The following is a 23,581-nucleotide window of genomic DNA, read 5'->3' as shown; positions in this document are numbered from 1 at the left end:
TTCGGATTCAGCTAAGCTGACTATAGTAAAAATATGAAAAAAGGGACAGGCAGAGTTCAAAGCAGACCTTCCAGCTCTGACTCTTGGACTAAGGCAGATGCCTCCTTATGGTTTGGATTGAGTTGTGCACAGTCTGTCTTGAGTTTCACAGGTGAAAATTCCTGTGAATGTACTAAGCCCCATATGGGTGGTAAGTTGCTGACACTTCTGGAAAGCTTTTTGGAAAAAAAAAGGCATTTGGAAATCTGAGGTACGTTCAAAAGATGAGGATCCTGCCTGGACTAAATTTATAATTAAAGAGGAAAAGGTTTTTGGAGAAACGATAGGATAACAGAAGCACTAACTTAAAATTATCAGCTGTGAGCTGGAATTAGTTATAGTTAGTCAGTTATTAGTTAGTCAGATATTATCCAAAGATACAGAACTGTTCTTAATCATGGAAAGGTTGAGGAGTATCAGGGAGTGTGAGAGGGAGATAGATTGGTGGGCCCACACCCTACACACCACACCCACACACCACACCCTACCATCCCTGAGGCAGGGGCAGCAGATGGAGGCTCTGCAAGAAGCGGAGGTTCCCCTGCCCTCCTGCCACCAGGCAGGAGGGGACCTAAGAGATGGAGGGGAATGGATACAGGTCCCTGCTCGGGGAGGCAGGCGAATCTGCTCCCGGTCTCCCTCACCTTCCCAGTTGCTCCTACTCAACAGGTATGGGGCTCTGGAACTTGAGGACCAGGCCAGTGAAGATCAGGGTATAGATGAAGCCTGATCTAGGGAGGTGCCTAGGCCCAGTCGGGCAGCCCCACGCATTCTCACATCCTCTGAAAAAAGAAAAAGGAGGGTAATTTTCGTAGGTGACTCCCCTTTGAGGGGGACAGAGGGCCCAATATGCAGACCTGACCCATCCCACAGGGAAGTCTGCTGCCTCCCTGGGGCCCGGGTAAAAGACATTACCAGGAAACTCCCTGGTCTGGTTCGGACCTCTGATTATTACCCATTGCTGGTTGTGCAGGTTGGCAGTGATGAGATTGCAGAGAGGAATCCAAAGGCAATCAAAAGGGATTTCAGGGCACTGGGACGATTAGTAGAAAGATCAGGAGCACAGGTAGTGTTTTCCTCAATCCCTTCAGTGGCAGGGAAATACACTGAAAGGAACAGGAAAACACACCTGGTTAATACGTGGCTCAGAGGCTGGTGCCATAGGTGGAATTTTGGGTTTTTTGATCATGGGGAGTCTTACACAGCACCGGGCTTGCTAGCGACAGATGGTGTCCAGCTGTCTCAAAGGGGTAAGAGAATCCTTGCTCATGAGATGGCAGGGCTCATAGAAAGGGCTTTAAACTAGGTTCGAAGGGGGTAAGGGATAAAACTAGGTGCACCAGAGATGAGCCTGGGGGCAGCGTGCCGATGTTATGGGTGGATTCGATGACCCAGCTCAAATGCATCTACGCCAAAGCACGCAGCATGGGCAATAAACAGGAGGAGCTGGAAGCCATTGTGCAGCAGGGTAGATATGACTTAGTCGCCATCACGGAAACATGGTGGGACGACTCCCGTGACTGGAGTGCTGCAATGGATGGCTACAAGCTCTTCAGAAGGGACAGGCAAGGTAGAAGAGGTGGTGGGGTGGCTCTTTATGTTAGGGAATGTTTTGACTGTTCAGAGCTACACGATTCTGATGACAAGGTGGAGTGCTTATGGGTGAGGATGAGAGGGAAAGCCAATAAGACAGATATTGTGCTGGGAGTCTGTTATAGACCACCTGACCAGGTTGAAGAGACGGATGAATTGTTCTACAAGCGGCTGGCAGTAGTCTCAGAATCGTGTGCCCTTGTCCTTGTGGGGGACTTTAACTTTCCAGACATCTGCTGGAAATACAACACAGCAGTGAGTAAACAATCTAGGAGGTTCCTGGAGTGTGTGGAAGATAACTTCTTGACACAGCTGGTGGGTGAGCCAACCAGGGGAGGAGCCTTGCTAGATCTGTTGTTTACGAACAGGGAAGGATTGGTGGGAGGTGTGATGGTCGGAGGCCGTCTTGGGCTTAGTGACCATGAAATGATAGAATTTTCAATTTTTGGTGAGGCAAAGAAGGTGGTCAGCAAAACCACCACTATGGACTTCCGGAGGGCTAACTTTGGCCTCTTCAAGGCACTGGTTGAGAGAGTCCCTTGGGAGACAGTCCTGAAGGGCAAAGGGGTCCAGGAGGGATGGACATTCTTTAAGAAGGAAATCTTAATGTCTCAGGACCAGGCTATTCCCATGTGCCGCAAGGCGAACCGCCGAGGAAAACGACTGGCCTGGCTGAATGGGGAGCTTTTGCTAGGACTTAAGAAAAAAAGGAGAGTTTATCATCTCTGGAGGAAAGGGCGGGCAACTTGGGAGGAGTACAGGGATCTTGTTAGATCATACAGAGAGAAAATTAGAAAGGCAAAAGCTAGAACTAAATCTGGCCACTATCGTAAGGGACAACAAAAAATGTTTTTACAAATATGTTAACAGTAAAAAGAATCCCAAGGAGAATATCTTTCCTTTAATGGATACAGAAGGGAACGTAGCAACCAGTGATGAGGCAAAGGCCAAGGTACTTAATGCCTTCTTTGCCTCAGTCTTTAATAGTGAGTCCAGTCATCCTCAGGGTACGCCACCCCCTGAGCTGGAAGGTGAGGATGAAGAGCATAACATACCCCCCTTAATCCAGGAGGAATTAGTTAGGGACCTACTACGCCATCTGGACACTCACAAATCTATGGGACCCGATGGGATCCATCCAAGAGTACTGAGGGAACTGGCAGAGGTTCTTGCCAAGCCACTCTCTATCATCTATCAGCGTTCCTGGTCAACAGGGGAGGTCCCAGAGGACTGGAGGCTTGCCAGTGTGACTCCCATTTATAAGAAGGGTCAGAGGGAGGATCCAGGGAACTACAGGCCTGTCAGCCTGACCTCGGTACCAGGGAAGATTATGGAACAGTTTGTCTTGAGAGCACTCACATGGCAACTCCAGGATAAGAGGGGGATCAGGCCCAGTCAGCATGGGTTTACGAAAGGCGGGTCCTGCTTGACCAACCTGATCTCCTTCTATGACCAGGTGACCCGCCTAGTGGATGAGGGAAAGGCTGTGGATGTTATTTTCCTTGACTTCAGCAAGGCCTTTGAAACTGTCTCTCATGGCATACTCCTTGAGAAGCTGGCGTCTTGTGGCCTGGATAAGTGCACTATTCGCTGGGTGAAAAACTGGCTGGATGGCCGAGCCCAGAGGGTCGTGGTGAATGGGGTGAAATCCAGTTGGCGGCGGGTCACAAGTGGTGTTCCGCAGGGCGCAGTGTTGGGCCCTGTTCTGTTTAATATCTTTATTGATGATTTGGATGAGGGGATTGAGTGCACCCTCAGCAAGTTTGCAGATGACACCAAGTTGGGAGGCAGGGTCGATCTGCTTGAGGGTAGGGAGGCTCTACAAAGAGATCTGGACAGGCTGGATCGATGGGCTGAGGCCAATCGTATGAAGTTCAACAAGGCCAAGTGCCAGGTCCTGCACTTCGGTCACGGCAACCCCATGCAGCGCTACAGGCTTGGGGAAGAGTGGCTGGAAAGCTGCCCGGCAGAGAAAGACCTGGGGGTGCTGGTTGACAGCCAGCTGGATATGAGCCAGCAGTGTGCCCAGGTGGCCAAGAAGGCCAATTGCATCCTAGCCTGTATCAGAAACAGTGTGGCCAGCAGGAGCAGGGAGGTTGTTGTTCCCCTGTACTCGGCACTGGTGAGGCTGCACCTCGAGTGCTGTGTTCAGTTTTGGGCCCCTCACTACAGGAAAGACATTGAGTTGCTGGAGCGTGTCCAGAGGAGGGCAACCAAGTTGGTGAGGGGCCTGGAGCACAAGTCTTATGAGGAGCGGCTGAGGGATCTGGGGTTGTTCAGTCTAGAAAAGAGGAGGCTGAGGGGAGACCTTATCGCTCTCTACAGCTACCTGAAAGGGGGTTGTAATGAGGTGGGTGTTGGTCTCTTCTGTCAGGTGGCTGGAGATAGGACAAGAGGAAATGGCCTCAAGTTGAGGCAAGGGAGATTTAGGTTAGATATTAGGAAAAATTTTTTTACTGAGAGGGTTGTCAGACATTGGAATGGTCTGCCCAGGGAAGTGGTTGAGTCACCATCCCTGGAGATATTCAAAAAGCGAGTGGACAGGGTACTCCAGGACATGGTTTAGGGGGCATGGTTAATGGTTGGACTCGATGATCTTGAAGGTCGTTTCCAACCGAAATGATTCTATGATTCTATGATTGTAAGGCACATTTATAGCTTACAGTAACTAATGAACAGGTAAAGGAATGGTGAGCTAAATGTACATCCCTGTTCTAAAGCCAGTTATCTGCAGATATCTCTGCTACCTACCACTAGAGCATTGATGACGCTGCAGTATCTTTGTTAATGGCTTCTTTTTTTGTATTTCTCTACAGTTTGAACTAAGTTCCAGTGCAATTTTTTTGTGGGAGGGGGGATTTTGTTCAATATAAACTGGGTGCAAGTTTGTGGTACTCTGCTTCTAATGAAGCAGAATTGTAATTGGATATCTAGATATTCAAGAAAGTAATATAATTAGTGCTGCGGGATCATGCGGAGTTGATGGGTTTGGATGGAGAATTTGCGACCTGTTTGCCTAATTGCCCCATGAAGAGAAAAAGGACACTTTTGAGGAGTTTGCAAGATATAAATGAATCTTCAAAAGTAATGATGGACACTTTAAAATTAATTTAAACAGTTTAAATACTAGCAGAGCTTCTGTGCAAGTGGGGAAAAAGGACTTAATTTCCTCCTGAGAGAGCAAAATAAAGCCAGGGCTTTTTTTTTATCATTGGCCTTATTCATAAACACTGCATAAAGGAGAAGATGAAGTTAGTGAAGAAAGAGAAAATGAAGGAAAGCAGTCTTTTGAGATGTGGGATTTTGGTCACTGGGAGAGGAAATGCAAGTCAATTTTAAGTAAGGACAACCCAACAAGTTTTCAGAGGTAAAGGAGAAGAATTTAAAGGAATGAAAAAGCATATGGAAATAGTAACATATGAGAAGTTTTAAACTAACTGTTTTGAAGCATCACTTCTCTAACTTCCTTTCATCTTATTGTTCAAAAGGGTCTCCCTGGTCCAATAGGCCCAATGGGTCCAGCAGGTCCCACTGGTGAAAAGGTAAACAGATTTTTATTCCATTCCCTACTGAATTTTCTTGATATTATTACACTTTATTGGCACTTCTGCTACTCATCAAATAAGTTACTTGGGAAATAATAATGTTTAATTTCATTTTAAGGGTGAACCAGGTCCTCGAGGTCTAGTTGGTCCTCCTGGTTCCCGTGGAAACCCTGTGAGTAAACATGTTTGGTTTTTGCCTGGCATAAGTTAACAATATCTAATACTGTTCCAAACTCCAGGCATTTGTCTCATTTGTGATATATTTTCCTCTTTTTCTTCCTCTTGCTTTGTAGCCAAAATCTGTAGTTCTGTCTTGATGCTCTGCACTTGCAAAACTATTAGCGGATTTTGTTCCTCTGTCCTATTCTTGTTATAGGGCAAAATTTACAGAGAGTTACCCTCATTTACCTTGCTCCTGAAAGTATGCCACAATTTTTAATTGTTTGAATGTTTTTAAAAGCATGAACATACCAGATACTACTGTACACATACAAATATTTAGATGGACAAAATGCAGAGGTATACCTTAGTTCATCCAGTTATGTTAACTCTTGTCATTTTCCATCTATTTGTGATTTTAAGGGCTGACTTTGATAAGGGAATTAGAGGCTCAGCCCTTCTAGAACCTTCATACTGCTTGGAGTTGATTATGTCTGTGTCATAAATCAGAACAATCTTATTTCCAGTATAAATTGGAAGAGCTTCCACCCCTCTAAGGACTGCTGGAGCTTGGCAGCCTTCAACTCCTTCTTTTCCAAACAAATGTTGTGTGGAAAGCTCAGCTGAAGCAGCTCATAGCCCATTCTGATCTTGTAGAAGAATACATCTTTGAACTACTGGCTTTTTTCCCCCAGTCTGTCTTATTAGAATGGTAGGTTGCATAAGGTGTGTGCTCTTCAGCTAATTGTGCTATCTCTGGAAGTAGTTGTGAGCAGAATTTCTCCTACTGCGGTTTTAGTGCTTGTTCATGCCTTCCATCTCTAAATTCTGAAAGTTTGAATATAGTGTTGAACACATAGCAGATCTTAACATCATAGTTAACATCATTTATTTTATGATTAGAAGATCATTTTATTCTGATTAATGGAGCAAAAGTATAATCACACTTATGACAGTAAATAGTTAACACCCTTTCTTGTATATTTAGCTGTAAATTATACTGTATATAGAAAGGCAGTTGTTAAATACAATTATTCTAATTTCTTTGACCAGGGTTCCCGAGGAGAAAATGGCCCAACTGGCGCTGTTGGTTTTGCTGGTCCTCCGGTATGTGTTTTGTAACACTAATGAGTTTCCTTTAGTCATGCTTTGACATACTTAGTTTCCTTCATTATGAATAATACTGCAGTGTTCTGGAACGTGAGTCACATTTTTGTTGCAGAAAACTGTTTCTTTTTCCCATCAGTATAACAAGTAAAGAAAAGGGCCAATAAATACCCTAGACAGTTGAAAAGTGATTTTGTTGATAAGATTATGTAATTGTTCACCAGATTTCATATTTTCATGAATATGCTATGTTGCTCCTTTGAGATTAAAATGAGGCAAATTAAAAAGGTGTCATCTACTGAAGGTAGCAAAGATTTGTGCCATGAGTAGCGAAGGCTGGAATGAGTTGATGGACCAAATGGAAGGTTTGTGAGTTTTCCAGTTAATACCTTGAACTTTCCCACAGCCTAAGTATTGTTTCAGACCTTCCACAAAGAGTCAGGCATCTGCTTCCCTTGGTAGGAAAAACAAGACGAGAAAAGACAATGTTTGTTCAGTCTGTTTTGCTTTTAGGTATGTAATAGCTGCTGATGAAAATAGAAAATCTAAAGAAAAGAAAAATGTGAAGTAGAGAAGAAAATATTTTAAATGGAAATACTGACTTCACAGACTGTTCAGAAAATCTCATCTGTGATCTTCTAAAGACTGTGCTGAACTGTTACAGTTCTCTTGAACTGAACTGTTAAACAAATGCAGTGTTTTCTGGGCTGATTTGTTCTCCTGTTATTTTTTGCCTTCTAGAAATTCCCTACAAAATGACTTTGTTAGGCTGGAAAGATTTGGTATTCTCTGACCTGATGTTTCTTCTCAATATTTCTTATAGGGCCCTGATGGTCAGCCAGGTGTGAAAGGTGAACCTGGAGAACCTGGACAGAAAGGAGATGCTGGATCTCCAGGACCACAGGGTCTTGCTGGGTCTCCTGGTCCACCGGTAAGTATAACTAACATCTTCAGAGAACTGGTGGCATAGGCTGATCTTGCTTATTTAAATGTTCTGGTTGTTCACTATCACCCTTCTCTTCCTCTGTTCCTTTTAGGGTCCTCCAGGTGTTCCTGGTCTGAAAGGTGGTAGAGGAACTCAGGGTCCACCTGTAAGTAGATTTTATTTTTTGTGACCTGACCTGACTGCAGATAATCTAATACTGAAATTTTATGTAATGTGTGTATCATTCCTCATCTCAGCTTGTTTTTCACAGTCTGTAATTATAACATTTGCTCACTAATACAGCTGAGAACATTTGAGGTAACCAGTGCTGTATTTCTTTCAATAAAGTTGGCATTAAAATGTTTCTTAGGGTGCTACTGGATTCCCAGGATCTGCTGGAAGAGTTGGGCCTCCAGGACCTACTGTAAGTCAATTGTCATATTCCTCATAGGTGTGTTTTATAAACTGGTCATTGAAAACATGAAGACTAAATAAAGCAGAAAAGGTGAAACAGTGTTTATGGCCTGAGGCAATAGAAGAGAACAGTTGTCAGCGCTGACTTCTGTGACTGCATGTTTACATCCAGCTTTGTTAAATAAAACTCATTAGTCTTGGGCTTGATCCAGTGCCAGTGTGTCCAAATTAGTGCAACACTTTTCACTGGATTAAGTAGGCTTTGAGCTGTTCAAGCTGCTCTAATGACTCAATTGCTTACAGGAACAAAACAACAATCTATATGTTCCTGTACTTTTTATTTTTTTGTCTCTTCAGTGGTGACTGAAGTTAGGAGATTTTTGGAAAAGGAAGAGGCCTCTGCCAGGCTATCTCGTCAGTGGGGTTACTCATCCATTAAAATAAAACCACAAAATCTCTTACGGCTAAACATTTTCAGAAACACTAAAAAAAAAAAAAAAAAGAATTACTTGTGGATCAACAAGTGAGGATTCAACTCCACACAGAGAACTGTGTTACTTTCTTCATATGCCTTTCAAAGTTTTGATGGGAAAAATAACTTGCAGTCGTGAGTTTATCAAAAAGTGAAGTTTATGGAAAACATAATATACATGTGAAGTCTTTTAAAAGTATTTGTGAAATGAACAAAGGTCCGTTAAAACACTAATTTGTACCATGTGAATGAAAAGTTTGAATATGGACTTTAGCTTGATGATATTGGAAAGAATGGGCAAGGGTGAGTTTTCTAGCAGTAGTTGTACACCTGAGGTAAAAAACAAGAAAAGAAAAGAAGAGAGAAACAAAAAAAAAGAGTGTCTTTTAAAGGAGGGAGTTTGGAATTGCAAACTCAAGGGGGTGGGGGAGGTAGGGTGTGGAGCTTGGACATAATTTGATGAGATGTTTATTTAATCTCTTTGATTATAAATGAGATAATAGCTCTTAGCTCATTCACACTTTGGGCCTTCCTTAGAGAGTACGCATATTTATAGTTAATCAAAACACAGTCCTTAGAATTTAATTGTCCTGATCAGAAAAGGGTCCATTGTAATGAGGTGTTTTAATTTTCTTAGGGAGCTCCAGGTCCTGCTGGGCCTATTGGTGAGCCAGGAAAAGAAGGTCCCCCGGGTCTTCGTGGTGATCCCGGTTCTCATGGCCGTGTGGGAGATCGAGGGCCAGCTGGGCCTCCTGGTGGTCCTGGAGACAAGGGTGATGCGGGGGAAGATGGGCAGCCGGTACGTCCTGGTTGATGTTACAAAATCTCCCTAGGCCGACTCTAGGCTTGGTCTCATTGTTACTTATATTTATTGCTACTGAAATGATAGTAACGTTGTTTTATCCTTTGTGGATTTCAGGGCCCGGATGGCCCCCCTGGTCCAGCAGGAACTACCGGTCAAAGAGGTATTGTTGGTATGCCAGGACAGCGAGGGGAAAGAGGCATGCCAGGGCTGCCGGGTCCTGCAGTAAGTAACGACCAAGCCAGTAACGCCACCAGCTTGGGCATTCTCATCATCTTTGTGGAATTCTGAGCATAGTGCCCCATAGCACAAGGAGAAAGTTGGAAAACTCCAATTGCAGGAGCAAATATAGAAAGAATAGTAAATAACTAAATCTCATGCAAATATATGAGGTGGGAGATTTTGTTTCAGCCATAATGGAAGGTCTGAACCTGAATTAAGAGTAAGTGGATAATAGCATTAAGACTTCTTGCTAAAACGTTCCTATTTGACTTAAAACTAGATCCTTGAAAAAAACAACCCCAGACTCTTCATTTAGGTGCCCAAAGGTCACCTGAATGTGAGTAAATACTCTGTAACTGCTATTTCATAAATTGTGAACTACAGTCTTCAGAATTACCATTTGTGGTCTCTTTGCTTTCATGTAGGATTTATAGATATTTATTGGAAAGCCTAATGATCCAGGAGATGAAGTCACTAAATAGACTATTAGTAAAAGGGATGGTATGGAGGATCTGCCATTACCACTGGATCCATAAAGTCAATTTATAGTTAAAGTTGGCCAGAAATTATTCCAGGCTAACAAGTTTTGTTGGTGTTGAGACAGAGAAAAAAAAAAAAAAATCATGTTACATATTTCAAACTGCATTACATTTTTCCAGAGTTGAAAAGACCTTACCTATTGCAGATAATGCCATCAGACATGTTGATTTGTCAAGGGAGTGTGTGCTTAAGAGAGTTGCTACTACATAGACGAACTTCAAGTGCAGCTTCTAGTCAATAAAAACCTATTCAAAAGCAACTAACACAATTAAACTGCATAAAAATACACAGTATATACATATTTAATATGTACTCAAAAATCTATAAGAACATTTTCCTTAATTATCAGTTTTTTGAAGTTACAAATGTTGATGGTACATCAGACTGGATTAATGAGTAGTGTTTTGCAGGCAGCAGGTACTTTCTTTGTTTTGTGATTAAAATTTTGATGTGATATTTCTCGTCTTTTTTAGGGTACACCAGGAAAACAAGGTCCCACGGGGCCACCTGGTGATAAAGGTCCCCCAGGACCTATTGGCCAGTCAGGTGCCACTGGACCTGTAGGTGAAGCTGGTCCAGAAGTAAGTATTAGAGCCTTGTAACATGCAAAAAAAAAGGCAGTCTAGTGGTTATTCTCCTTGACTTGAAGTTAGAGGTGGAGAAAAACTTTCTAGTGCTTCTTACAGAAATGCAAGATTACAGAGCTAATCAACAGCTCTATTTTTATTCCATAACTCTAGGGACCTGCTGGTAATGACGGTACTCCTGGACGAGATGGAGCTGTTGGAGAACGTGTAAGTATATATTGTTTTCTTAAGTCACTTCTGGAAATCTTCATTTTATTATTGACTTATTGTAGATTTTCTCTTCATTTGCCTAACTTGAATGGAGAACTTGTTCTGAAAGTGTATCACAGCTTTGAATAAGTAGTACTTCTCAAAGTTGAGGAAACCTGGCTAAGAACCCCTGTCTCCACAAACTCAGACTTGAGTTCCTACAGAAGGAACATCTTTGTAGATTGTAATTGCTAGAAAACAGATTAGCAATGCTAGAGTCCTGTTGCTCTGGTCTAGTCCAGTTCTCTTTAGATAAATAATGTTCAAATTATGTTTTGCAGGGTGATCGTGGTGAACCTGGCCCTGCAGGCTTGCCAGGTTCTCCAGGGGGTCCAGGAACTCCAGGTCCTGTTGGCCCTCCAGGAGATGCAGGTCAAAGAGGTGAAACTGTAAGTGAGACTTTTTCCTTTTTTTTAATACTTTGTTTATTAAAAAAATGTGTATGCTTTTGTGCATTGCTTCACTTATCTTCTGTATGCAATCTTTATAGGGTTCTCGAGGTCCGATGGGTCCCCCAGGTCGTGCAGGAAAAAGAGGTTTGCCTGTAAGTTCTCCATGGTCACTATGGTTTTATCTGAGATCCTTTTTACAGGAAAGTGTATGAGAAACTAGGCCAAAATCAGAATGCTAAACAGGGCTTCAACTTTTAGTGTTCTGATTGCAAGCGGATGAAGGTAGTCTTCTGAGCTGCAAAGCTGTATGAATCTGTTTGGATACACTAGTATTTCTACACTTTAAAATACTTTGCAGAGAATTAACAAATGCTTCGGAAGCCTCTTTATTTGGAGCGTGTTGCTGTCTGCATGATGGTAGGACCTAAGTTAGCAAATGGCTGGAGTCTGTGTCTGATAATTCAAATAAGGGGTAAAGAAATGAATGTGGAAAAGGCACATCTTTAGATAAAAATGGCAGAAATGTAACAAAATCACCTGTTCCCATGAAACTGCCTTAATTCAATCCATGAGATTCTGACTTCAGTCCAAATGGAAAAGCAAACAAAACCCATCTTTTTGTGTTACATAACTCTTTTACAATCCAAGCTTGGAACAAAAAATTAATTGCAAACTTGGGAAATTCAAAAGAATGTTGTTCTGTCCCTAAGCAGATGTCATTTGAGAGACAAGAAAAGTTTATTGAGTAGTTGGTGATAATGATGCCATTGATAAACTATTTGGAATCTGGCATTAAGAAATTTAGCATGCAATTTGGGCTGAGAAATATAGAATTAAAAGTAGAAGCCATTTTTTCCAATGATTTTTGAATTAGTATAAAAAGTATGAAACTATCGAAAATACCAAGAATGAAATTGTGATGGTAATAAAACCAAGCTATTTGTACTGGGGAGCCTGAACATTGTTGTCTGTAGTTAGGGAGTGTATTTCAGTTGTGAAGGTGAAAGCAGCTGTGAGAAGTAAATATGCAACATGGAGGATTTCATACTGAAAATACATTTTATCATTATGAGTCTGTGAGACATCCTGAAAATGCATTTTACCGTTATGAGTCTGTGAGACTCCCACAATATTTCAATCTCATCCTACAAAAATTATTTGCCATATCCAGTAAGGCAAAGAAATTTTCTAATCTTAAAAATTTTGTTACATAAATTATTTTGTATCGTTATTACAGGGGTTTTTTTGACTGTATTATGAAGATAAATAGACTAAATTTACCACAACTACAATTAAGCACAACACAGATTTCTGTAATTATTTACTTATTCTTTGGTAAAAAAATCAAGATTCTTGGAGCTGCCCCAGAATCACCTTCTTTCCAGCTTTAGAAGTGAATGAGGTCTGAGTGCAGTGCCAAAGAGCAAATGAGGGGGTTTTGCGGTTGTGGGTTTTTTTCCAGTTCAGAATTTTACATTTCATCACTGATATTTACAGGGTCCCCAAGGACCTCGTGGTGACAAAGGTGACAATGGAGATCGAGGTGACAGGGGCCAGAAAGGACACAGGGGTTTCACTGGGCTTCAAGGTCTTCCTGGTCCTCCTGTAAGTTCTGTTTTTACTATAATTTTCTCTCCTTGATAGTTAAATAATGTATCAGGAACACAGTTATTTATATTATGTAAAAAAGCAAACATGAATTATTTTTTTTTCCCACAAGGTGCTTGTGAGTGGCCTGGCTATCTGTACTTGTTAATATTTTTAATGCAATTTTACAATACTATTGCATGATGAGGTAAACCTGTGCTTTGCAAGATACGTGTTCTCCTACTCTTGTTCTATTTGTGCCAGTCCACAGTGACTGATAACTGACACTCTATGACCTGTCAGCACAAGATGATAACAAAAGTTGATAGTTTCAGATAGGCACATTGGAGTGTGAAATGCTTTTTGCCAGTGTTTGAACTCTTTACAGTCAAGGAGTCAAATGCAAAATCCCATGAGGATTGTGGTAGTATCTCTCACTAATATTTGCAAGAACTTCATGATTTCAGTGGCGATTGAATGGAAATGCGATGGAAAACTTAATTTTTTTACATTTGTTTGCTGATCCTATGCAAGAGCTAGAAGTTTCAACATGCAGGAAAAGAGTCAACAAAAAAACCCCAGCATCCAAAGCATCTTTGCACTTCATAACAACGTCAGTTACTCTTTTGTAAGCCAATCTGATTCTAAATGTCATGAAAGCAAGGCTTTTCTGCAGAAACAACTTTATATATAGCCAAGCACCAGTAAATTCTATTAATCTAAATTGTGATTACAGTTGTTACTCTGTGACAAAAGAGAACAATAGAATGAAAATGAATCATAAGAGGGAAAGGTACTACCCATTGTTCATGTATATTATAATCCTATTCATACAGAATTGTGTATATCATGCACTAATTCTTTAAAACTAAAGGAATATGCTTTAAATGTCACAAAGATACAATAATTTCTTCTGTTTAGGGTCCTATTGGTGAACAGGGCAGTCCTGGCATTCCAGGCCCATTTGGTCCGCGGGTGAGTATGTTTCAGGATTAAGGTTTTTCTTGCTTGTTTTTTTCCATGATCAGATTTCTATTTCTGCATCACACTTACTTCACTGGCTTTTATTGACTTTCAGTATCATGTGGTAATTACCCTACTATCTTTTGCTGAGAGACATTACATTGTTTAATACAGTAAAGCTATGACATAAGTGTAGTTTATAGCCAGATAAAAGGTCAGCTCAGAATAACTACAGGGCTACAGTCTCTTTTTACAGACACTTTTCCTGTAGCTAATGCAAAGCCATATATGTGGCAGCTCTGCTAATTGCTACTCTGCCTTTCATACACCCATATATGTTGTTCACCCAAAAGTAAAGGAGAAATACGACTCCCTTGGATGTTCCCAAGTGACAGTGTATCTCTGAGTCTGTATACATGTGAGCGTATGGTAGCTACTCCAGTCTGTGTAGCACCTGGAATTGAACCCACTTAAATGGCTTAGGAAGAAATATACACCTGATACAAGGTATATTGGCTGAGGTAATTCACTTCAGAACAGCAGCATTGAAACTGCCTTCTTCCTTTTAGAGAAGAGGGGTGATTTTTAGAAGTTTGGTAATAGACATGAATAATTGGATTACTTCCTGAAAAGATACTGCTTATAAAAGGCTGTTTTGTGTAACTTTGTTATTAAATGCTAAATTACGTTCCTTCTTTCTCTTATATTATCTAGGGTCCTCCAGGTCCAGTTGGTCCTTCTGGCAAAGATGGAAGTCCTGGTCCACTTGGGCCAATTGGGCCTCCTGGTGTTAGAGGGAGTGTAGGAGAAGCTGGACCTGAGGTGAGTTGATGGCAATACGGAGGGAAAAGGTTACCTTCAGATAATGAGATTTTTTTACCATCCATTGCATCACTTCCTCAAACATTCATGAGCTCAAGAGAAATGGTAAGATATGATATAGTTTCTCCAACAAATAGCCAGGGTAACTGTGTATTGAAAGGGCTTATTTCTTACTCTTTTTCATCTTCTGGACCTGTGACAATCCCAGTCCCATCCACCTATGCTCTCCTTAGGCCAGCCTGGGGCTACTTCTGCAGTTAGCTCACTGGATCCTACTAGAACTGCAGTTCAACATGGCTATTTGGCAAGTTGAGTCCTAAAATCTCAGGCCTAAGCATAGGTCAGTTGGTGTATCTGGAACTAGCAGCAGTTCAAAGTCAGTAGTCCCACAAAGGTGGCACTGAATTAGAACAGCCATGTGACTGATTGCCAGCAGCATACTCCATCATGCCTTGTGTCAAGGAAATCCTTCAGTCCAAACAGCCAGCCCAAAATCTAACACTCACCTCAGCTGACCTTCAGCCTGATCTGAGGTTTACAGACATCAACCATGAGCTGATTCACAGCTAATGAAAAATAGTTTGTCCATTTTGGAAAAAGTCCTAAACCTTTGCTAAATGTCCCAGTCATATTCCACATTTACCAATTCACGATACCTTAAGTCATAAGATGTAAGTTACGCTATCCCAAAGAAGATAAGTTAGAAAATTACAGGGATTTGTGAAATTTGTGAAAAGGGTGATCTGGACAGTCATGTGAAATATTAAAAGACTGGTATTGCTTATTTTGGGGAAGAAATGAAAGAGGTGGAATAAAATAATGAGCAAGACAGAGAAGGCAGTTTCTGCTGTTTTTCTGTCTTGTAAGACATGGTGCTTCCTGTGTTTATCGTGTGCTAATATGCACCCTATTTCATTTGAACTTCTGCCTATTATGGGTATCTCCGCTTCTGCCGAGGCACCAAGACATGAATGAAAAGTCTATGGTAGACCATAAGAATATAATGTATATCCAGATACTTCATCTGTGTAATGAGACAGTACAAGAAATATCATACCAATATCATACCAGTATTTTTAGTTTTGCTTTCCATGGTGGCTTGCATGCAACTGTAAATTGGAACCAAAAAGCAAGAAATAAAAGATTTCATTTGTCAGACACAGAGCGTATTAGTTTGGGTGTGTGCTCTGTAGTAAGTGTTTGGAACAATAGTTGTGAATTCTGAAGTAATTACTCTCAAAGGAAATGCCACGTTCTGATACACAATCTCATGCACCAGAGCATCAAACTTCAAATGAAGGTATGTTACAGACTTCCTGCTGCTAAAGAAGAGCTGGCAAAGCTTGCAGGTGGAGAGATGTTTATTAACTGCTGTCCTCTGTGTCAAGACTCAGTTACCTCCCCAAATATCACAATTCAGGTTGACAGAAGGACCTTACAACCCATCAATTGGGAAAATTTACTTAGTCAGGAAAACACCTGCTTTGCCAAGTAAGGATGATGTAGATTCTGTCTCACATACCTGTGGCCAGAAAGCTCAGCACTGTGCAGGATAAATGTAAAGATGTTTCTAGTGCCAAATTTTCCATTCAGGCTTTACTAATTGAAAATGTGCCTGAGGCAACTCAGGGGAAGCAGGAATTTTAGATTGCTCTAAAAATCACTTACAGTTGTTGGGAATTTTAAGAAATAAAGTTATTAGGGAGGGATTTGAACAAGGAGGGACAGATAGCTTAAAAAAATGGAATGAGGAGGCCATTCCTTGGTGACTTTTTCCAGTCTGAAATCAGGAGTAAGAAAAAGTTGAGCAAGGTATTAAGACAGGCAGAGAGGGCATGAAGCAGAGACAATACCTCACATGCAGTTCTAATCTCTTAGCCCTGTTCCTGGAAATGTGAATTGTCTATCTGTATCTGAACTTTCCCTATGCATTAGGGTGGCTGGCCCTGAAGTTTTGGTTTTTTAGTGGCTGGCTTTGCTGTCGTTTTGCGCAGTATTTACTCTGCTGTGCCTCTATTGCCTTTGTTTTTAACCTTAGGGTCCACCAGGTGATCCTGGCCCTCCTGGCCCTCCTGGCCCTCCAGGCCATCTCACTGCTGCCATTGGTGACATTATGGGACACTATGATGATGCTATGGCAGATCCACTGCCAGAGTTTACTGAAGATGAAGCAGCCCCAGATGACCATAATAAAACAGACCCAGGAGTCCATGCCACACTGAAGTCACTGAGCAGCCAGATTGAGACTATGCGCAGCCCAGATGGTTCAAAGAAACACCCAGCAAGGACTTGTGATGACCTGAAGCTGTGCCACCCATCCAAGAAGAGCGGTGTGTATAAATACACTATCTCCTCTATGTGCCATATGATGCTGTCTTGTTTCCAATATATACTTGGTCACTGGAAAAAATGAGTAATACAGATTTTGATGGCCTAAATCAACATTCACACTAGGAGCTTGAAAACTTCTCACAAAAAAATATTTCTTCTTGCCAGTGAAGTATATATTCTGATGTATCCCATATTTATTCAGTATTTATTAAAAAATCTGAAATATTTTAGACTTCCTTGGAATGCTACTTCTAAAAGTGTTATCACCATGGAGTACCTCTTACACGATGATAGAGATAGATTGGTACGCCAATTGTGACTATTTGCTTAATTGCTATTAGCTCAAAATGTTACCTGTAGGCTGATGACCTGCAAATGCTTTCCATCCAGAATTCTCTGCTGCTGCTTCATGCTGGCAATTCGTAGGTGGTAATGCGCTAACATGCCATTTAGGAGTTTCCCTAATTTATATGGATTATTAGTGGATAAATCAGAGCAGACTGGAAGGTAGAGAGAGTTTCTGGCAGGCCTTACCAGCTTTTGCCCCATTTCCTGAAACTTTGCTTCCAACATCAACGTTAGGAGGGGCTGCCATCAATTTGTCATGTGTAGAGAAAATCGTCTTCTAGCCACTGTGCGTTCTTTATGCACTTGGAGTGCTCAGGACCTTTGCAATGCATTTCAACAACCTTAACTTTAAACAGCTTTCAAGTCTGAATTCCCCTATTTTGAAATATTTGAAATACGGATCAGCTCGTATCTTGAAGCAATGTTATAGTGTATACCTGAAGGACACATCAAAACACATCAGGTCGATACATGAAGCATATGCCTGTTTTGCCTTGTGTTTTGTACTGTTGCGACATACTTTTGCTTACGTCTTTCCTGTTATTTCAAGAATCTTTATAATATAACGGAATCACATTTTATATTCTTTGTAGGTGAATATTGGATTGATCCTAACCAAGGATGTGTCGAAGATGCTATAAAAGTATACTGCAACATGGAAACTGGAGAGACCTGTATTTCTGCAAACCCATCTACTATACCCCGTAAAACATGGTGGGCCAGCAGGTTGTCTGACTTAAAGCCCATTTGGTATGGCCTTGATATGAACAGGGGATCACAGGTAACTACGTATATTTAATGTCAAGAATCAACTTCTATGAAACTTGTTTCCTTCTGGTTTAGAACTTCATCTGCTCTTCTGAGCAGATTCTGCTACAGTCAGAACATTATGACTATTGATTGACTGGCTTATATTCAATTGGTTGTTATTACCATACAGTAAATATAGACAAGAGCTGGGAGAAACAAAGTGCATGCATCTAAGGCAGGATTGGCTATAAGTAGACCACTGCTGGGAAAGATTTATTTCTCTTGATCCCCAAAACATCAACTTCTCTAGCAATCTATTTTAGTAACTCACTATCCTTGTCCTTAATAAAAGTGTACTTTACCCTAATATATGATTTAAATCACTGCTGTTTGTTTGTATTGGATTCTACTCTTTCTTTCAGAAAACTCTTTATTGCTAAAAAGTACAAAACTTACTTTATAAATTTGTTTTTAAAGAAAGTATGATTGTTATCGTATGTGTCAGAATGTTTCATGCCGAATGCATCAGTCTCCAGACAGACAAAAATTCCACTCAGCTTTCTGTTGGGTATTCCCTCTGTGGTAACTTCTAAAAGTAGGCTTAATGATCCTGCCAAATAACAGAAGTTTATGCTATGCAAAGTATATAATTAATTAACCAGCTTTTGCCACTTTTATTCCTAGTTCATCGAATCAAAAGCACAGAAAATATTTTCAATTGTTACTTCATAGGGAGTAACTAAATATCTTTAAAATAAGTATTTGGTGTGTAAAAAATAATGCTGTGTCAGCTGGATTCCTGATAACAGTTCAGAACTTCAACAGTTGAGAACAGATGTGATATTGATTGCTTTTTTGAGATGCTTTCACTTATTATTAAATTCAGGAGAACTTGCCATGTCCCAAGATGTCATGGTTGATGTTTAGCTGCCTGCAGAGCTACACATAGGGGTTTTGTAAGTCAGATGCTCTTTGGAGGAGAAATTATCTTGAGGAATACTATAAAAGAATATTTCATTTTTGAAAACACTGTCAGATTTGATAACTAATAGTATGATCTGTGTAATAGTCATATGCACTGCTTACAGATTCTAAATAATAAGCACTGCGATTGCTGAACAGATATAACGCATTTTGTAAAAAATGACAGTGTCAATGCATAAGATTTCCTCTTTTCTTCACCAGTTTCAGTGAAATGTATACATTTTTAGTCATTCTTGACTCATTTTTTTATGTTACAATGATTCATAAAGCATGAATAAAATGAAACCTGCACAGATAGGGAAAAAAATCTCAGGAATTTTATGATTTTTGTTATTGGTAGAAAAATTGTTTCTGTTTTTTATAGAAACAGTGGCACTTCATAAAACGTTTGTCAAACTTTGGTGCAAGTTAGTTGATAAAGCCCATATGCAAATGTATACAATACAAAGCCTGTAGAAAACAAGTTGCTAAAGTTGCAATATAGCAGGTACGCTATAAAAGGGTTTTCTGTGCTTGATGTTTCTCAGCTACTTTGAGGTGGATCTAATGTACTATTTCATATGTAAGGTTTAGCTCCTACAGAATCCCTTTTTGAAATAAGGCAGAATTCATTCCAAAACTTGGCATGTCTGTGGAGGCCCAACTGCCTTAGAGTTGTTCAGCTGCAGAGCTTTACGGTCAAAATTCTCCAAAATGATCCCTGTTACAGGGTGTCTACATTTCTTCATCCTCAACTGGCAGCAAACTACAAAAGAAACCATTCTTAGATTTCATGTAATAGGGCTCCTGCTAGTCATGTCTGGAAAGGGTTACGATAATGGCAGATGTTTCTGAAATTCATGAACCCTTAATGAATTTTCATGTAATATATGTTGATCTATTTCTTTATCTTTACAGTTTGTGTATGGGGATACAGCTGTTACGCAGATGACATTCCTGCGCCTCCTATCAAAGGAAGCTTCCCAGAATATCACTTACCTTTGTAAAAACAGTGTTGGGTACATGGATGACCAGACGAAGAATCTGAAAAAAGCTGTAATTCTGAAAGGGGCCAATGACCTGGAGATCAAAGCAGAGGGAAACAGTCGATTCAGATACACTGTTCTTCATGACAGCTGTTCTGTAAGTTTGGGTTTTCTGTCATTTGTTATGGAGAAAAAGGACTTTTGTCCTTTTTCAGTTTGTTCTTGATTTAGAAAAAAATCCATAGAATGAAGTAATTAAAATGCTGCAGAATTTTATCATGAATCATAGAAGTAACTGATCAAGTAGGTATTTCTACAGTTCTAGCTTCACATAATAGATGTATGCACTATTCAGAGGATATTTACAAATTACTACTTATTAGTGAGCATACTAAGATACGTATCTTGCCATTTTGCATTTCCCAGTATTTGTTTACCTCTCTGTGGAATCACACAAATTGGTCAGATAACCTCAAGTATTTGTCTGCCAGATGGGTAAGATTATTGCAGCAATATGCTAGAGGAAACTCATTGGTATAAGACTAACTGAGTTGGAAAGGAAAATGTTCCCCCCAAAATTTCCTAGTGGGCATAAAAAGCAGCAAGTAGTAAATTTTTTCATGTTCAATAGCATTCTCAGTCAAGTCTAAGATACTGGCAAAATATTTCTAAATTTATTTTTGTACTTGAAATAAATTAGAGTACTCTCTGTGCTTTAAAGTAGTATAGCCCAAGATTATGTGTGCAGGTGCATATTAACACATAGAGAAGAATTTCACAACATAAGAATCAATCCAGCTTGAGGGGGAAATCCTGCTGTGTCAATCTGACAGGTCTGTTCATCACTGTAAGTGCAAGATATATACATTTTAAAATAACCAAGGTGCAGTATGGGCGGGGGTGTGTTGCTTAGCAAAGATACAGTGAGATCCTTCTGAACTATCAGACAACTGGCTCAACCAGCTGGAATTCAGGCTGTTTCTGACATGAGCTCTGGCCTAAGTTTTTATCTTTTTTTTTTTTTTCTTCTCCCCCACCTCCAGAAACGTAATGGGAACGTGGGCAAGACTGTTTTTGAGTACAGAACACAGAACGTGGCACGCTTACCTATCATAGATATTGCACCGGTGGACATTGGCAGTACCGACCAGGAATTTGGAATTGAAATTGGGCCAGTTTGCTTTGTGTAAGAGGAAGGGGGGAAATTAACACACTACCCAGCAACAGCAGCAATTAAACACATGAACTTAGACTGATTGAAGTTAATCCTGAGACTCTTGAAGTAATGGCTGATATTGGATCAGCATTGTATATACAGTTCTTTTTAAATGCCCGGCCTCCTTTTGAATATTTATTTTACTTACAAACCTTCTGTTTTAAATGATTGAAACCAACTTTTTAGTGCAACAGTACAATTTTAAGAGGATCGATGACCACCTTTTAAAAGTAATATGAATCTTATTTTCCTCGCTTTTGTTTCAAATTATTTTGAAATTTACAGGTATTCAAAATAGATAGTTTTAATGTGGGACTTTGTAAAGCTCTAAGGATTATTTCTTTTGCTTGGATGCATACTGAATAACAGAAAAGTAGAGCACTTCTGTGAACCGTTGGCTATATTTCAATCATACCTACTCCCATTACCCCAGTTTGTCTTCCTGTCGTTGCCAGTATGATAGCCATTCGCAGAAAACTCTATCTTTTGTAGAAGAAAATCTCTTCAGACAAGATCATCTTAATTTGGCATTGTCTTTCCTGCACTTTCCTATGTAATAGTCTGCTCAGAAGAGTATTCCATAGCCTTGAGTAATTTATGAAGTAAAAATACTACTGGGGTAAAAACAAGTTTTCAGTAGGGGTGTCCCATATCTTAAATTTTAAGGCCAGACTTCACTTCTCACAATGTATCTGTGCAATTCCATTAAATTATCCTTAATCTTCAAAATACATATTAAACCCAATACTTGTTGATTTTCCAATACTTGCCCATCTAAGAAGCCATTACATATCAAATTATACAGATGTCTTGTATATGGTGCCAATTTATGTATGTTGCAAATCATTCACATGTATACCAGACCAATTGCTAATAAAGAGAAAGAAAGTTTAGAAATTAATTGTTTTTAGCTGACATCCAGACATGCATCACCAGTAATTTGACTTACTGGCCTTGAGTTGTCAAGGCAAGAAAGTTCCATCATTTCTTAGCATGAGCTACCTCATCTCTGGAAGTTGGGATGCATTTAATATTCCTGTTTTTATTTTAGATGTTAAAAGGTGCTATGCTTCTGTTGTTATTTTGAGAAAGGAGATAGGCAGGGCAAAAACAACAAAAAAGTGATGGTGCTAAATTACTCTGTAGAAGGCTGATGAAATAAAGATGCCTACTGTCAATGTCATTTTCAGAGCTTAGCTGTTAGGCTTATGGTGTTTGAGAGAACAATGTTACAGTGCATTTATTTGTTGGTCATACAGTATATAGAATGTTTTGTACCACTAACATGCTTTATTTTGTAAAGTATGTGGGTACAAACTTAGGGGTTTTGTTTCTTTATTGCATCTGTGCTCTCCACATTTTTTGTTTGTTCCTTTTAAAAAAAAAATAAATAAAATAAACAGCTGGGGCCATCCCTAAAGAAAGTCATGCACATAGCTTTATTCATGTATCTTTGCAAAGCATTTAATTAAATACATGCTTCTTGCTATGTAAGTGGTTTCCTTTTTGTAGAATTCCTTCCAGCATGTCCCATATCAGTTCATTTCTAAGAAATTAAAAATAGAAGTACTTAACTTTTGTTGCTATTTGAATAACTCCTTTGCAATGTATTGTCCTGAAGTATTTTACACATAGGAATATAAAAGTATTTTGAATAATGACCTCTGTGCCAGTTTTTGCAAGATAGGCATCAATTTGTGTGAAGTAATCAGCAGCAGTCCTATTAAAGCTACGTAACTAGTATTGTTTGAGACTCTAGAGAAAGAGAATTTTTATTCAAGCTGAATAAAACGTGACTTAGCCAATTCCCAGTTTCAATGTAAGCTATCGCTCTTAGAAAACAGTTTCTGGACAAACCATAAAGTTGCATAGTAGCAAGGCAGGCAAGAATTTACATTCCTTTCCTCCTCCTGAAGGGGTAGGAGCTTTGCAATTTTCCAGGCTGTCCATATGCATGTCAGTACAGGGTAGGTAGAGACTGGGAATAGGGCAGTTAATAGGTTCACACTGGTGTTATCTGTTTGCTTTTATTACCCAAGCAGGAACTCTATGAGTTTTTTTTACTGGCATGAAATGTCTATAAATATGTGACTCAGGCATTATCATATTGGACTCTTGAGAAGTTTTAGATAACATTAATTTCACTGAATAATCTGAGGTGTAATGGCTTGCTCCAACATGTTCATGCAAAGGTAGATAGCCAGTGGCTGTGATCATACCTCTACAGGACATTTATCCAGATGCACAAAATAAATAACATTTTGAGTATAGATGCATGTTTGAAAGTTATTTTTAATACTAAGAAAACCAAAGCTGTTGCTTTTCATATTTCACTGCTTTTTTTGTTCTTGGTGAGATATTAAAATAGTAGTAGTCTACAGGGCTATGAGTTTTTAACACTAATTTTTCACCTTCACAGCTTAGATTTTATACAGCTGCACAGTAGAATCCATTTTGGATTTCTTTTCTCAAGCAGTGTCTCCTAATGCTGACCACTTTTTACAGTGTGTTTTTTATTTTTAGATTTCTTTCAAGTTAAGTATTTGAAAAAATACTTTCTTGCTGAGGG

At 39.9% G+C, this 23,581-nt stretch overlaps 1 protein-coding gene across 2 annotated transcripts in view; it reads left to right on the top strand.

The window, feature by feature from the left end:
- COL5A2 (collagen type V alpha 2 chain) overlaps positions 1-22,501 on the top strand; it is a 116,242-nt gene extending 93,741 nt beyond the window's left edge. For both annotated transcript variants that reach the window (XM_052792047.1, XM_052792046.1), the window contains exons 36-54: positions 5,121-5,174; positions 5,296-5,349; positions 6,390-6,443; positions 7,267-7,374; positions 7,481-7,534; positions 7,739-7,792; positions 8,892-9,053; positions 9,174-9,281; positions 10,292-10,399; positions 10,559-10,612; positions 10,936-11,043; positions 11,145-11,198; positions 12,544-12,651; positions 13,555-13,608; positions 14,311-14,418; positions 16,457-16,748; positions 17,691-17,878; positions 19,729-19,953; positions 20,840-22,501. In XM_052792047.1, the coding sequence (XP_052648007.1) occupies positions 5,121-5,174; positions 5,296-5,349; positions 6,390-6,443; positions 7,267-7,374; positions 7,481-7,534; positions 7,739-7,792; positions 8,892-9,053; positions 9,174-9,281; positions 10,292-10,399; positions 10,559-10,612; positions 10,936-11,043; positions 11,145-11,198; positions 12,544-12,651; positions 13,555-13,608; positions 14,311-14,418; positions 16,457-16,748; positions 17,691-17,878; positions 19,729-19,953; positions 20,840-20,986 (2,094 nt within the window). In that variant the 3' untranslated portion in view covers positions 20,987-22,501. The remainder of the gene's footprint in view (positions 1-5,120; positions 5,175-5,295; positions 5,350-6,389; positions 6,444-7,266; positions 7,375-7,480; positions 7,535-7,738; positions 7,793-8,891; positions 9,054-9,173; positions 9,282-10,291; positions 10,400-10,558; positions 10,613-10,935; positions 11,044-11,144; positions 11,199-12,543; positions 12,652-13,554; positions 13,609-14,310; positions 14,419-16,456; positions 16,749-17,690; positions 17,879-19,728; positions 19,954-20,839) is intronic.
- The last annotated feature ends 1,080 nt before the right edge of the window (positions 22,502-23,581 follow it).

The sequence above is a fragment of the Harpia harpyja genome, chromosome 7 (genome assembly GCF_026419915.1).
Source record: "Harpia harpyja isolate bHarHar1 chromosome 7, bHarHar1 primary haplotype, whole genome shotgun sequence".
Taxonomy (NCBI): domain Eukaryota; kingdom Metazoa; phylum Chordata; class Aves; order Accipitriformes; family Accipitridae; genus Harpia; species Harpia harpyja.
Note: the sequence above shows the minus strand (reverse complement) of the source record. Positions and strands in the feature narration are given on the sequence as shown.